Source organism: Tyto alba, unplaced genomic scaffold, assembly GCF_018691265.1.
Source record: "Tyto alba isolate M040663 unplaced genomic scaffold, T.alba_DEE_v4.0 Super-Scaffold_8, whole genome shotgun sequence".
NCBI lineage: Eukaryota > Metazoa > Chordata > Aves > Strigiformes > Tytonidae > Tyto > Tyto alba.
In genome coordinates this window covers 7,311,183-7,323,205 of record NW_024881329.1, presented here as the reverse complement: position 1 = coordinate 7,323,205, position 12,023 = coordinate 7,311,183, and the positions used below count along the sequence as shown (strand labels likewise).

The window sequence follows — 12,023 nt, the reverse complement described above, 5'->3', positions numbered from 1 at the left end:
ACAGCGAGTCCCCGCTGCCGCCGGGATCCGTTCGGGGAGAGCGAGAGAGCGAGCGGGCGAGCGAGACTTTTACCTTTTCTCTCTTTCCCCGTCTTCACCCAGCATGCTGCGGACGCCACTGCCTCAGCCCGGCGCCTTTCCCCTGAGGAGATGAGGGAGGCGCGGCCGGGCCGGAGCTAGCGCGACCCGCGACTCTCCCCCGTCCTCCCCCCTCCCGCGTCCCCGACCACCATGAGGGAAGAGCGAGAAGCCGCCGGGGCCGCCTCCCGGCCCGGCCTCGGCTCCGGCAAGCCCCCGCCGCACTGCCAGCAGCTGGAGGGCGGCGGGTCGGCTGCCCCCCCGGCGCTCCCCGCCGGCGGCGGCGGCAGCCCGGAGAGCCTGCGGAACGGCTACGTGAAGGGCTGCGCGACCCCCCTGCGGCAGGACCCCCCGAAGAGCTTCCTCTCCCTGCTGCTGTTCCCTGCCGCCGCCTCCTCCCGGGCTCTGCTCAGCCTGGGCGTCCTGGCCGCCGTTGTCCTCTCGCTCCTGGCCTTTCGCGGCCGGGGCAGCGCCGGGGGCCAGCAGGACGGGAGCGGCTGGCGGAGCCCCCGGCCGCTGCACGCCTTGCTGTGCCTGGCTCGCTGCCTCAGCCCCCTTTTCAGCATCGCCTGTGCCTTCTTCTTCCTCACCTGCTCCCTGGCCGGCGGCCGGCGCGGGGAGCACGGCGGCGGCACGACCCGCTGGTGGCTGCTGGCTCTTCCCGTCTGCTGCTACTCGGGCGACTTCGTCGCGCTGCGGTGGCTGCTGCCCGCGGAGGGGCACGAAGAGGAGCCGCGGATGGTCCTGGGCAGGCTCCTGACAGTGCTGGGCGCCGTGGCAGCGTTGGCCCTGCTGCAGAGCTCCCTGAAGTTGCGCCGGAGCCTCCTCGTCTTGGCGTTCTCCAGCCTGGTGTGGCTGGTGTCGCTCACCAGCCTTCCCTCGCTGCCCCCGGCGCTCAGACCGCTGCTGGCCGGCTCGGTCGGGGTGGCAGGCTGCCTCCTGGCACTCTGTGGCGGGGAGCGCGGCATCTTCTCAGCTCAGAGCCGAGGAGCGCACCACCAGCATCATCACCACCCACGGCTCCCCAGCGCGGAGGAGAAAGTGCCTGTGATCAGACCCAGGAGGAGATCTAGCTGCGTGTCCTTAGGGGAAACTTCGGCCAGCTACTATGGCAGCTGCAAAATGTTTAGGAGACCCTCGTTGCCTTGCATTTCCAGAGAGCAGGTAGGTTTCTCCGAAACTGGAGGGAGAAACTTTCTGAGGAATGGGCGCCGCTCACTTTTCCTAACTGCTGTATATGTCTGTGTTGGATGTCTGCTAACTGTCAAACTCCTGTTAGAGGAATGGAGGAAAGCGTTAGTCCCTTAGCGGGTTTCTCAACTCGGTTCTGCAGAATCGATGTGCTCCTTTATGTCTGTATAGAAGCTAAATCATAATCATGTCTTTGCTAAAGGACAGAAGGCTCGTTCGCTTTCCATACGATCTTAAATATTAAAAAGTAGTTTTTATTGATTAAAACAAAACCTCAAACATCTTTAGCTACTGGCTACCTTGTTATTTTGATTGTTTCTTTCCCAAAGCCCACCACCTCCTTCGCTTCTGGCAGACTTTACGAGAGAAAGAAGCCACAGCTTTTTAGCGGCTCGGCGCTCCTGGTTCTTCCTGCTTTCTATCGACAAAATGATTGCCAAGTGCTAAAAAAAAAAAAAGATCAGGTTTTGAGGGCTGTTATTTATCAAATGTTGGCGTTGTTTGAGTGGCAGCTGTCCTTCTGCAGATTACTGTCTCTTGTTTCTCTATCCTTCTCATCCTCTCTTCCTCGCTCCGTATAAGTTAACACTGGGCTTGGGTTGATGGGATTTAAGAAGCTTCTTTTTTACTGAAGAGAGAGCTGTTCAGTAGAGTCTGGAGGGATGCCCGAAACGCTCAGTTTTCTTGAATGGAACTCTGTTGGTTTCTACCTCCCGGAAAACTTTTTCAATGAGTCTTGGGTTTTTTTTTGTAGCGCAAACCCCCGAGTGGGGGGAGTTTGTTTTTATTTGGGGACTTGCACGTGAACTGCAGGAACAGCGAGTTGTGCTGCCACTGGAACTGGCCCGAGGCTGCTGCAAGTGGATTATCGGCCGTTATAGGAGGGAGAATAGAGGGGAGTGTATTTAATAAACGTGCAAGTGAACAGTTTCTGGGAAGTGATTGTTGCTGCAGAATCCCCCATCTACAACTGTTGTGGCTGAAGTTCATGGATACTAAATGAAATTTTCTAATTTTGCTTTGCCATGTGTTCCGTAATGCACTTCTTGTGATTGACTGTCAAATAGGTCTGAGGAAATACGAGGTAAATCTGAAATGGTGGAGTAGTTTTCAAGCATTTCTTTCTCTGCATTTGCACAATAGAATAATACAGCGGTAATTGTTTTTGCATAAAAGGTTAAAATACAAGTATGTTGTAACAGGCTTCAGAAGTAACTCATTCAGTAAGTTTCAAGTTATCTAATGAAAGATACTATGAAAGAAACATTAAAATACTGTACTAGCAGTTCAGATATGTAGGGAATATTGTATAATAATTTACTTCCTCTGTTCCCTTCTGGGATAGTAGGTGCTCTTTCTGTCACATTTATCTGCAGTACAATGTTGTTTCATTAACCTTTCTAGATGATAGAAGATATTTGTTCTTATGCAAGTTACTAAATGCTTCCGTTACTACTCTGCTCACTTCCTAAAGGCACGTGCATATTTCAAGTTAAGGCATTTATTATTCTTTAAGTAACATCATAAATGTCAACCATAACTAAGTATGCAGAATTTATTGGCAGTACTTAAATCATACGTGTTCATAATAAAATGTAACTGTTTGGTAGACTTCCAGAATTTGATATCTTTGTTATCACTAGAAGTGAACAGAAACAACAAAGAGATCTCAAGTTCTTTATTTTCCTAACAGTCTATTATGCTTTACAATAAATATTTGTGCTTTATTAAGCATGGTTTACATGGGATTCATAGATATATATTTTATGCAGTATTTTATATGTGATTTTTTAAGGGTAACAGGTTAAATCCTCTGATCTCCTATCTGACTTGGAGAGAGATCAGACATTGCAGAGCTGATAAAACATTAATTGTTTGGGGGGCAGGGAAGTAAGCCCATAATGTGTGACTTTATTTAAATAAACACTACACAGTTTTTATATTGCTTCCTTGAAACAGAAGGAATGTATGCACTTAATGCTTTTTAGGGAGCATTTATTATGTGAATTTTCTTTAAGGACTGATTGCATGTTTTGCAGATCTTTAAAATATTACAATGATTCTTTTCCAATATTAATATTTTAAGAGTGAGTTTAATGAGCATTGTTAGGAAGATCAGTGGAGTACAAGGAATGTGCTGCAGGTCTACCAGGACAGGAATATTTTGATGAATGAGAGCTAAGTTGCTATTGTGATTCTATTAGATGTATTTTGTACGATTGTTACGAACCTCTTGTATGCAGAGGTTTGTATGAACCTCTGCAAGCAGGGGCACATGAGAACAAAAAAGCCAGATGTATGGAACCATAGAATACCAGGTTGGAAGGGACCTCAAGGATCATCTGGTCCAACCTTTCTTGGCAAAAGCACGGTCTAGACAAGATGGCCCATCAGGCTGTCCAGCTGAATCTTCAAATTGTCCAATGTTGGGGAACCCACCACTTCCCAGGGGAGATTTTTCCAGTGGCTGATTGTTCTCATTGTGAAAAATTTTCCTGTTGTGTAAGTTTTAGTTACTCTTTGAGGAAAATAAGGAATGCTAGTATTGACCTTAAGTTTTCAGTGACTTGTTGATTTGAAATCATGCCCAACTCTCTGTCTAGTTAAATATATGCAAAAATAATTATATTGGGTTGAGTGTTCTTTTCATTAATAAGTTCAAGCCAACAATTGTAGGGGGTCGGTGTGCATGGAGAGTGTACGGTGGGGCAACAGGTATGTGCAGCTAGCAGTGTGTGTGCATTGGAATTGGATCGAGCTATCGCTGTTTTCTGGAGTAAAAGTGGAAAGAGGCCCTGTGAGCACAATCCTGTAAATGCTTTCTAATTTGAGCAATCATTTTGACAAATATTTAGATTATTGCTTTCTGTACTTAAACAGGTATGGCAACTATAATGCGGGAAGGTTGATAAAATTAGATCAACTTTATTCTTACCTTTTATATGAGTATTCATGCTTACCTTAGCCACCAAAGTCTACAATTTCATCCTCTGTGTGGCTTTTCTGCAGTACATATGGCTAGCAATGTAGTTTGAGGTGGGAGGCAAGAGTCTTGAATAGATTATATCTTTAAATTTTTATGTGAGCAAACTTAAATGCCATTATCAGAATATAGAAGTACACATAGAAGGGAGCAATATGACTAAAATGAAGGCTAAAAATTATGCAAATGCAGTGTCTGAACTCTATTAACACGTCTGCTCACAGAATTTCATACGTTTTTAGCAGTAAGCAGGCTTTTTGTATTTTAACTTCAGTGTTCATCTTGCACCTAGAGAGGAATTTCTTCTTAGCAGTATGACTGCAGTATTGATTGCTTTTACAGATTTTGTGTAGATGATGTTTTGATTGTATGTATTAATTGGATGCTAATCTGTTAGCTGTACCTACCGCTACTGGTATCAAAGGGTTTATCTTCACTGACTGTTGCATATTTAGCAGTTTGTTGGGTTGTGGTTTTTTTTGTTTTGTTTTGTTTTTTACATGAAAGCCAAATCATAATTGGGAATCTAAAAGGTGCTTGTCAGTATTGCAGACCTTGTAAACATTCAAAGTCCCAAAACACACTGTAGTAAATTTTTTTTTTCTTTAACATATGTATGAGAGCAAATAACTATGTGTAGGAATTCATACATAGGAACTTCTCAGAATCCAGAAAGGTTATGTGATTTCTAAAATTCATATTTTTCCTTGAGTAAAGAATAGGCCTTCCTAATTAAATATAAAAAACAGTCAATTAAATGTTCAAAACAGTCTGCAAACAGAGCTGATAGTTACCTGACTAGGTTCAAACACATAGAAAGGCTGGGATTTTTCATGGATAAAGACTGCTTTCATGGTGCACTCTGTTAATTACAGGAAGAATTGTGGTTAGGTTGTTCGATTGACCGCCACCTCTCCCTAGTTTCTGTTCCAAGCGATCTCGTACCTTTGATGCATTACCTTAAGATCAGGACTCGATTTCAGGAGTCTAAAATATTTATGTAATTTGAAATTAATGCAGTTCCTTATTTGCTTAGACAACTTATATCTGTGTCTGTTACCTGTTTGTGAAACAAATGATACTTTGTCCCTGAATACTCAGGGTATAAACTTTCTAGTGCAGAAGCTGTCTGCTAACATTTGTTTTACAGTGTCTTAAAATTGTTAAGTTCAGATACTGTTTGCAGCCTAGAAATATGTGAGCCTTTACCTGTTGATTAATGCCAATACATAAAATGTAACTTCTTCCTCTGTGTTTGACAAACTAGCTCTTTGAAATTTTAAGTTTTCCATAATGATTACAATGAATATTACCACAAGTGTACCTGTATGTCAAGATCTGTTTCTGTTGTTAACAGAATCTTCACATCTCTTGGGTTTTTATTGTTTTTCTTGTGGGGAAAATCACGGTAGAAATGTAGATGTGTTGAGCTGTGAATGTAATCAGTTTCAATGGGATGGGATGGAGAGCGGGGAATATGCAAAGAGAAGGATTACATGGTGAAAGCAGCAGTCTTGGAAAACTCTTTTTGCAACCATGTTTTGGATGAGTAGGATTATATTGTTTGTCTGGTTCTCTCTGACCTTGACAGAATGTTTTTGTGCTAGATGAAATGTGAAATTAGAAGACTTTTGATAAGACTTTTGCATCCTTTTTACTATTATTATTATTAATTATTGTTATTATTTTTTTTCATCCCGAAGTTATATTCTTAAAGTATTATACTGCAAAGAAAGGATGATTTGAACATGGTTTGCCCACAGAGCCCTGTAGAGTGGTAGATCAGAGTTTAAGATGGTATCCTCTGGCAAAGTGACCATCAGGACCATACAGTGGTTCACAGAGAATGACAGAGAATGGATTAGGGAGACTGAGTGCAGTTAGGATCTGGGTTAGATAAGTTTGCCTTAAGCTGGTTTTCAGATATTCAAGACTTGGTGGCAGTTCATGTTCTGGACAGAAAAAGTATGCTAAAAGCGAGGAAACACGTATGTAAGTTGTCAGCGTGACAAAGGGGGTTGACTCTTTCTGTAGGTGTGGTTTCCCAGAAAGAAAATGTAAAAGGAGAAAGGAAGGAGATCAAATACAACTGCTGTGGAAACGCTGAAGAAATTTGGACGAAGGTGAGGATAGCATATTACGGGAGTGACCAGAGTGCCAGTAGTAAAGAAATGGGGAACGCTGAGAGAGAAGGTTCCAAGAACTGCATGATTGACTGTGTTGAAGAAAACCAACAGAATAAATTGGTTAAAGTACTAATTTTCAGCTTTGACTAAGAAGACATTTTAAACTTATGAAAGAAAATTGTAGAGATGAGGAACAAAAGGTTCCCAGGAGAGAGCGTCTCTAGAATGGCAAATAGGACAGCTTCCACCCTGCGGTTCATGAACAGTATATTCTGTGAGGTTAAATATGAAAGGGAAGAGAATTACAAGGAGTCAGGTGTATTTTCCTGAGGAAAAGACTCATCTTTTGACACAGTGTGTGTGTGCGTGTGTGTGCATGTATATGCCCGACAATACCATCCTGATAGCTGAACTTGACCAACTGATGTGATTGAATACTATGGCCTTAGAAGTTTCAAAGATGCCAAATTCCAGCAAGTTTTATGAAAAAAGGTGAGTGGGAAATGAAGAGATCCTATGGAATATAGCCCAACACAGGGCAAGTTTGAAGTGTGAGCTGAACTCGTAAAAATCCACATGAGAGTGTGTCTCATGTCATGAGTGAATACCAGAACTAAGGGATGGAAATTCTGTTAAAGCCTGGGCCTTATTTTGTCATTTGAATTGAAAGTTGTGATTTGTTTTTTGTTTTTGTTTGTTTGTTTGTTTGCTGTTTTTTGTTTTGGTTTTGGTTTTCTGATACCTAAAAATGAAAACTTCTTGCAGCCTTACCATCATTCAAACAAATCACAGAACAAAGCCGACTGTAACTATCAGGTCTGGTGTTCAGAAACTAGTTGCTGAAGATGGAAAAGAGTAAATCTCTTGCTGTTGTGCAAGGATGAGGATAACAGGCAGGAAAACTGGGAAATGTAATCTGTTCCATCATTGATGCAAAAACTTGTAGAGGAAAACAGATGAGAAACTTCTGCTTGCCAAATAAGAAGGGAGGTCAGACCATGGGAGGCTACAGCCATAGAATATTTTGTTGGAATCTCACCTGTTTTTCCAGGATAAAACTATGTGGAGAGTGAGCTGAAAGAATAGTTTAAAATGAGAGTAAAGGGGAGTGAAAGGAAACACTGAATTTAAACATGATTTTTTCAGTTGGCAAACACAATACTTAGCAAGACAGACTGACACAACAGAATAAATTTTAATGGAAAGAAAAAAAAAAAAAGGGACTTTTCTGCAACTCAGTAGCAGGAATGAAAATTTAAGGTAAAAATGAGGGCTTGGATTGGTCAGGGCAGACTGTGTGATATAAGAGTGAATGTTAGTGAAACAAAAAGGATCAATAACTTTAAGGATCCAGTGGATGTAAAAGAGCACTAGAGCCTTACAAACAGACAGGAACCACGGATGCTAATCAGTTAGAGTTCACAGGGTAACAAGTGAACTGGATGATGGTATTTGGGAAGGGGAAGTGTGACAGAAACAGATTGGAGAGATCTGTCGCTAAGGAAGACCAGTTAAATGAGTGGCCTTATTGGTGAGTGTGACGAAATGAAGTGTTCTAGGAATGAGAGATGGCATAACAACAATTGACTGCTGAAATAAAATTATAGTTTCCAGAGCAGTTTTATATTTGAAAATGGGTCATACAGCTCTGGGAAGGGACATAATTCATATAAACACAGGCAGCTGGTGACCAGGAATAAGTTTTAATGTGTTGGGCCATCCCTACTTTTTCATAGCTTTTAAATGTAGCATGTTCCGGTGAAACAAGTGCAAATTTGCTGGGAGAAGGACAGAATAGGGTATGGATATCCAAGTAATTTTTTTTATATCTCTCTGTTTGATAGTTCAATATTTATGAACATTCTGCACAGCAGCACTGATTTTCATGACTACCAGTGCTAACCTCACGTTGTACAGGATGTGTGGAAAAAGCCAACATATTTCCAATTAAATGACTGATTAAATGGTAATCCTGACAAATTTTGTTATCCAGTACTGAGTTGCCAACCTGATCTTCCTTTATGCAAGCCCAAATACCTTCACTAAGTTAAAAGCATATTTGTGGCAAATGTTTCATTTGTCCTTCATTTGATAAATGAAAGCTTGTTTTATGGAATCTTAAAATTATATTATTCCCATATAATTTACTATTTTTAATCTATTCAGGATACCATAGAAAATGTACCATGTGAAGCTCTATGTGGGTACTTTGGATTTTGTTTTGAGATCTTCCCTCTTTTATGAGGAACATTCCAGGCATTTTGGTATGAATTAGCAATATAGGTGCTTTGGTTTAGCTATATCCATGCTGGTAATAGTAACTGAGAAATACAGCTGGGTTTAATTTGGGGTGAGTACTCTTAGTATGCCCAGAACAGCCAGTGCTGCTCCCCTGCCCAGAGGAACTGGATCACTGTTAGGTGGTGGTGCTCTAAGCTAGTGTCACATCTGCCTGTATCTATTGTCAGTACAGTTTTACAAGCAAAGTTCGTAATGTAGAATAAACTCTGCTGAAAGTGTGTGAAACTTAAGGCTTGCAGAGGAAAGTTTTATCAGTTTTATTGAAATAACAGCTTAACTCTGACTCCCTGCATAGGCACTGTGGTATTAGAGTGGCTCTCAACCTTCTTTATTGGTCATGTTACATTTTCATTTTTATTAGATTAAACCCTTTTAACAGGATAGAAGCTAAACTAAAGGCTAAAAAAGGTCATTCTTATACTAGGCTTACTGTGTGCATCTTTAGCACTATTTTGGTTCCAATGTAACCAAAAATTAAAGTCCTGTATTTACATTTAGGGTCTTTTTATTTTCCTTAGAGTCAGTTTAATATTACAGATTCAATCATAACATATTTTCTGGTTTGTTGTGGTTTTTTTTTTTTTTTTGTTTTGTTTGTTTTTTTTTTTTCTTTTTTTTTTTTCCTCAGCATTGTTGTGTGATGCATGTTTGCCACTTCAAGCATATAATTCCGTTCCTTCTACCTAGCAGATTCTCTTAAAGGAATTCTAAATTTCTGGGTACTCTGTTACTAACATAGGATAAGTACAGGGTCTTTTAATAACAGGCATTGATGAATTTTTCTAGTACTTTTGGTTTTCCAGAACAGTTTCTATCTTTTCACACAAATTGCTGATATACCTACTGTTTTTCAACATTTGATTGATAAAAATTAATCCTTAGATATATCATTATCTTCTGTGTGAGAGAGGTCTGGTGGCCAAGGAACCTTACAGTGTATATGCTTTACAGAAGTGGATGGCTTGGGCTTGTAACTTTGGAAGTGAACTGACTTTTTGTGAGCTTTTGCTGAGGCAGGGATTGATCCCTGTATTTATAGGACATCATTAACAGTTAATAAAATTCAGTATCTTGCATGTAGTTTAATGATGCTAACTTTAAAATGAAAGGAATGTTCTTGAGAGAAGTCTTAAGTGGTTATTGTCTTGATTAATGTCCACACTAGCCTTCTTTTCATTTGGTTTGCTACCAAAGCAGTGTAATGTGTAAATGCACTCATAGGTTTTGATACCCACTCCTGCAATCCCTTAGAATTATCCTCATTGCATAGTATGAAATGAAAATTCAGTTAATTTAAACTACATTTTTGTAGATATGAGTAGTTATGGTCTTGTATGTGGGTAGTAGGAGAGGGAAATTTTTGTTGAAACATGAAGGTGTGATTAGCAGACTGAAAAAGTTTTGATCCTGCTGTGCCTGTGAAATGCCATCTGCTGTGGCACTGCCCTGAAGGAATTGGCTCAGACTGGAAGAAGTAAAGGCACACTAGCACAGTTTTCCTCTTGACTAGCCGGATCTGCGAGAAGCTGGCTTTATTTTGCTCAGGCAAAGATGAATGTTGATCTGGGTTATACTGTTTCCACTGAGATTGTCCATACAAAAGTGCACTGAAACACAGATATACCTACTGTGTGTTGCTGCTTATAGATTGGGACAAATAAACACAAACATTAATGCTGACAGGGGCTTGGGGTTCTTCCTAACATGTTAGTATAGAAGAGAGCAGTATATTTCATATCTTAACTAGGAAACACAAAGAAGCTTGTGTTGTCCACTCTGTACGTGTCCTTTTCCTGTCCTTGTTTCAATTAACCACATTTTCGGGGAAGCATAGTATCCATTTGGGCATCACTGAAGCATGCTTACAAAGCAAATTTCAAATTAAACTTGCAATGAGAGAATTTCAATTGATTATACACACAGATGTTTAACTAAGCATCTTCCACTTTGGTTTGTTTGGTTGGTTGTTTTTTCTAAGTAAAAAGCTAAGGAATGTTACTTAGGATCTTTCCAGTGATTAAAGAAATGTAGTATGTCTATCTGAAGGTAAAATGAGTGATTACCATGATATAAATAACACCTTTGTGCTGTTACGGCAAAGTGCAGATGGAAGCATTCTGATTACAAGTATATGTTAACTTTTTTTTTATGTAGTTATAGAAAAGCATTGATTAGAATCTGTATCAGAATTTTTTGCTACTTTTTATTCACCATAGTAGAATGCTTCCATGCCATGGTAATATTGAAAATCTAATTTTTCCTTCTATTTGGAGTTTCTGGTTGAACAAGTTTGATCAAGCAAGCAGAGTTTGGAACAGCTTTTGTGTTACTGACCAGTCTTTTTTGTCATTGCTTTTAATTAATTTATTTTTCATAACTAGTAGCCTGTTTGTTGGATGCTAAAGAATTTTTAAAGAAGCTTGAAAATAATAGGTTTCTAAGTGATTTTCTGTGATGTCAAGATGAAAATAAGAGAACAGGAGTAGATGAGCAAAGGCAGATGCTCGCTGTTGCTTTTAAGGGTGGCCTATATTTTCAAACCCTCTGAGACAATGACTATCATATTGGAGACATCTGCAGAATATTCTGAAGAAGCAAATAGTATTTCAGTCTGTGTGTGAAGGATAACCATTTTTTATGAAGAGTGAAAATCATAACTAAGTAAAAGACCCTAAGCTTCAGTTTTGTTAAAACTGAGTAAAACTCTGTGTTTATGTATGAAATCCGCATAACCCCATTAGTATGATCATTAAGGATAAAATAACAGGACAAATTAATTTAGAAACTAATGTTATATCTGTAAATATGAAATTGATATCTTGTTCAGGAAGGTATCTTATAACTTTAGAAAATACTCAAATTGTGTTTCATATAATAAAGAGATGCCATTTCAGGATTAACTGCAAAAGTCAGTACAGCTTTAATAACGGATTTATAAAGGTATATATTTAGCTCTATGTCATTTTATGTGAGACTAGCTGCTGTTAAAATCTCATTGCTAAAGATCTGTAAGTCTTCTATACTTACCTTAACACTTATTCTAGTAGGAAGCTCCCTGGAGTCAGCAGAGCATTTAAGCTTTCAAGTGGAAAAGAACATGTGTTTTACAGTGTTTAAGGACTGATATTATAGTCCTTTCTTGTTTAAAAATTCACAGAGTTTAATGTCATTTATAACTTTAGCAAGTGTTAACAATCTCAAATGAATACATTCTTAAAGCTGTGTTCCTTTCACTGGTCTGGTGATGGACAGGATTGGTGTGCCTTAAGAAGACACAACATTAATTTTAGTTATTTGCACCTTGAAAGTAAAAGCACAATCATTTCTCAGGAGATTAGTGTTCA

General features: G+C 40.0%; 1 protein-coding gene across 1 annotated transcript in view; it reads left to right on the top strand.

The window, feature by feature from the left end:
- The first annotated feature begins 16 nt into the window (after window positions 1-16).
- The window catches only part of PDE3B (phosphodiesterase 3B), an 86,527-nt gene continuing 74,520 nt past the window's right edge, over window positions 17-12,023 (top strand). The window contains exon 1 of the mRNA XM_042784532.1: window positions 17-1,242. Within this exon, the coding sequence (XP_042640466.1) occupies window positions 232-1,242 (1,011 nt within the window). The 5' untranslated portion in view covers window positions 17-231. The remainder of the gene's footprint in view (window positions 1,243-12,023) is intronic.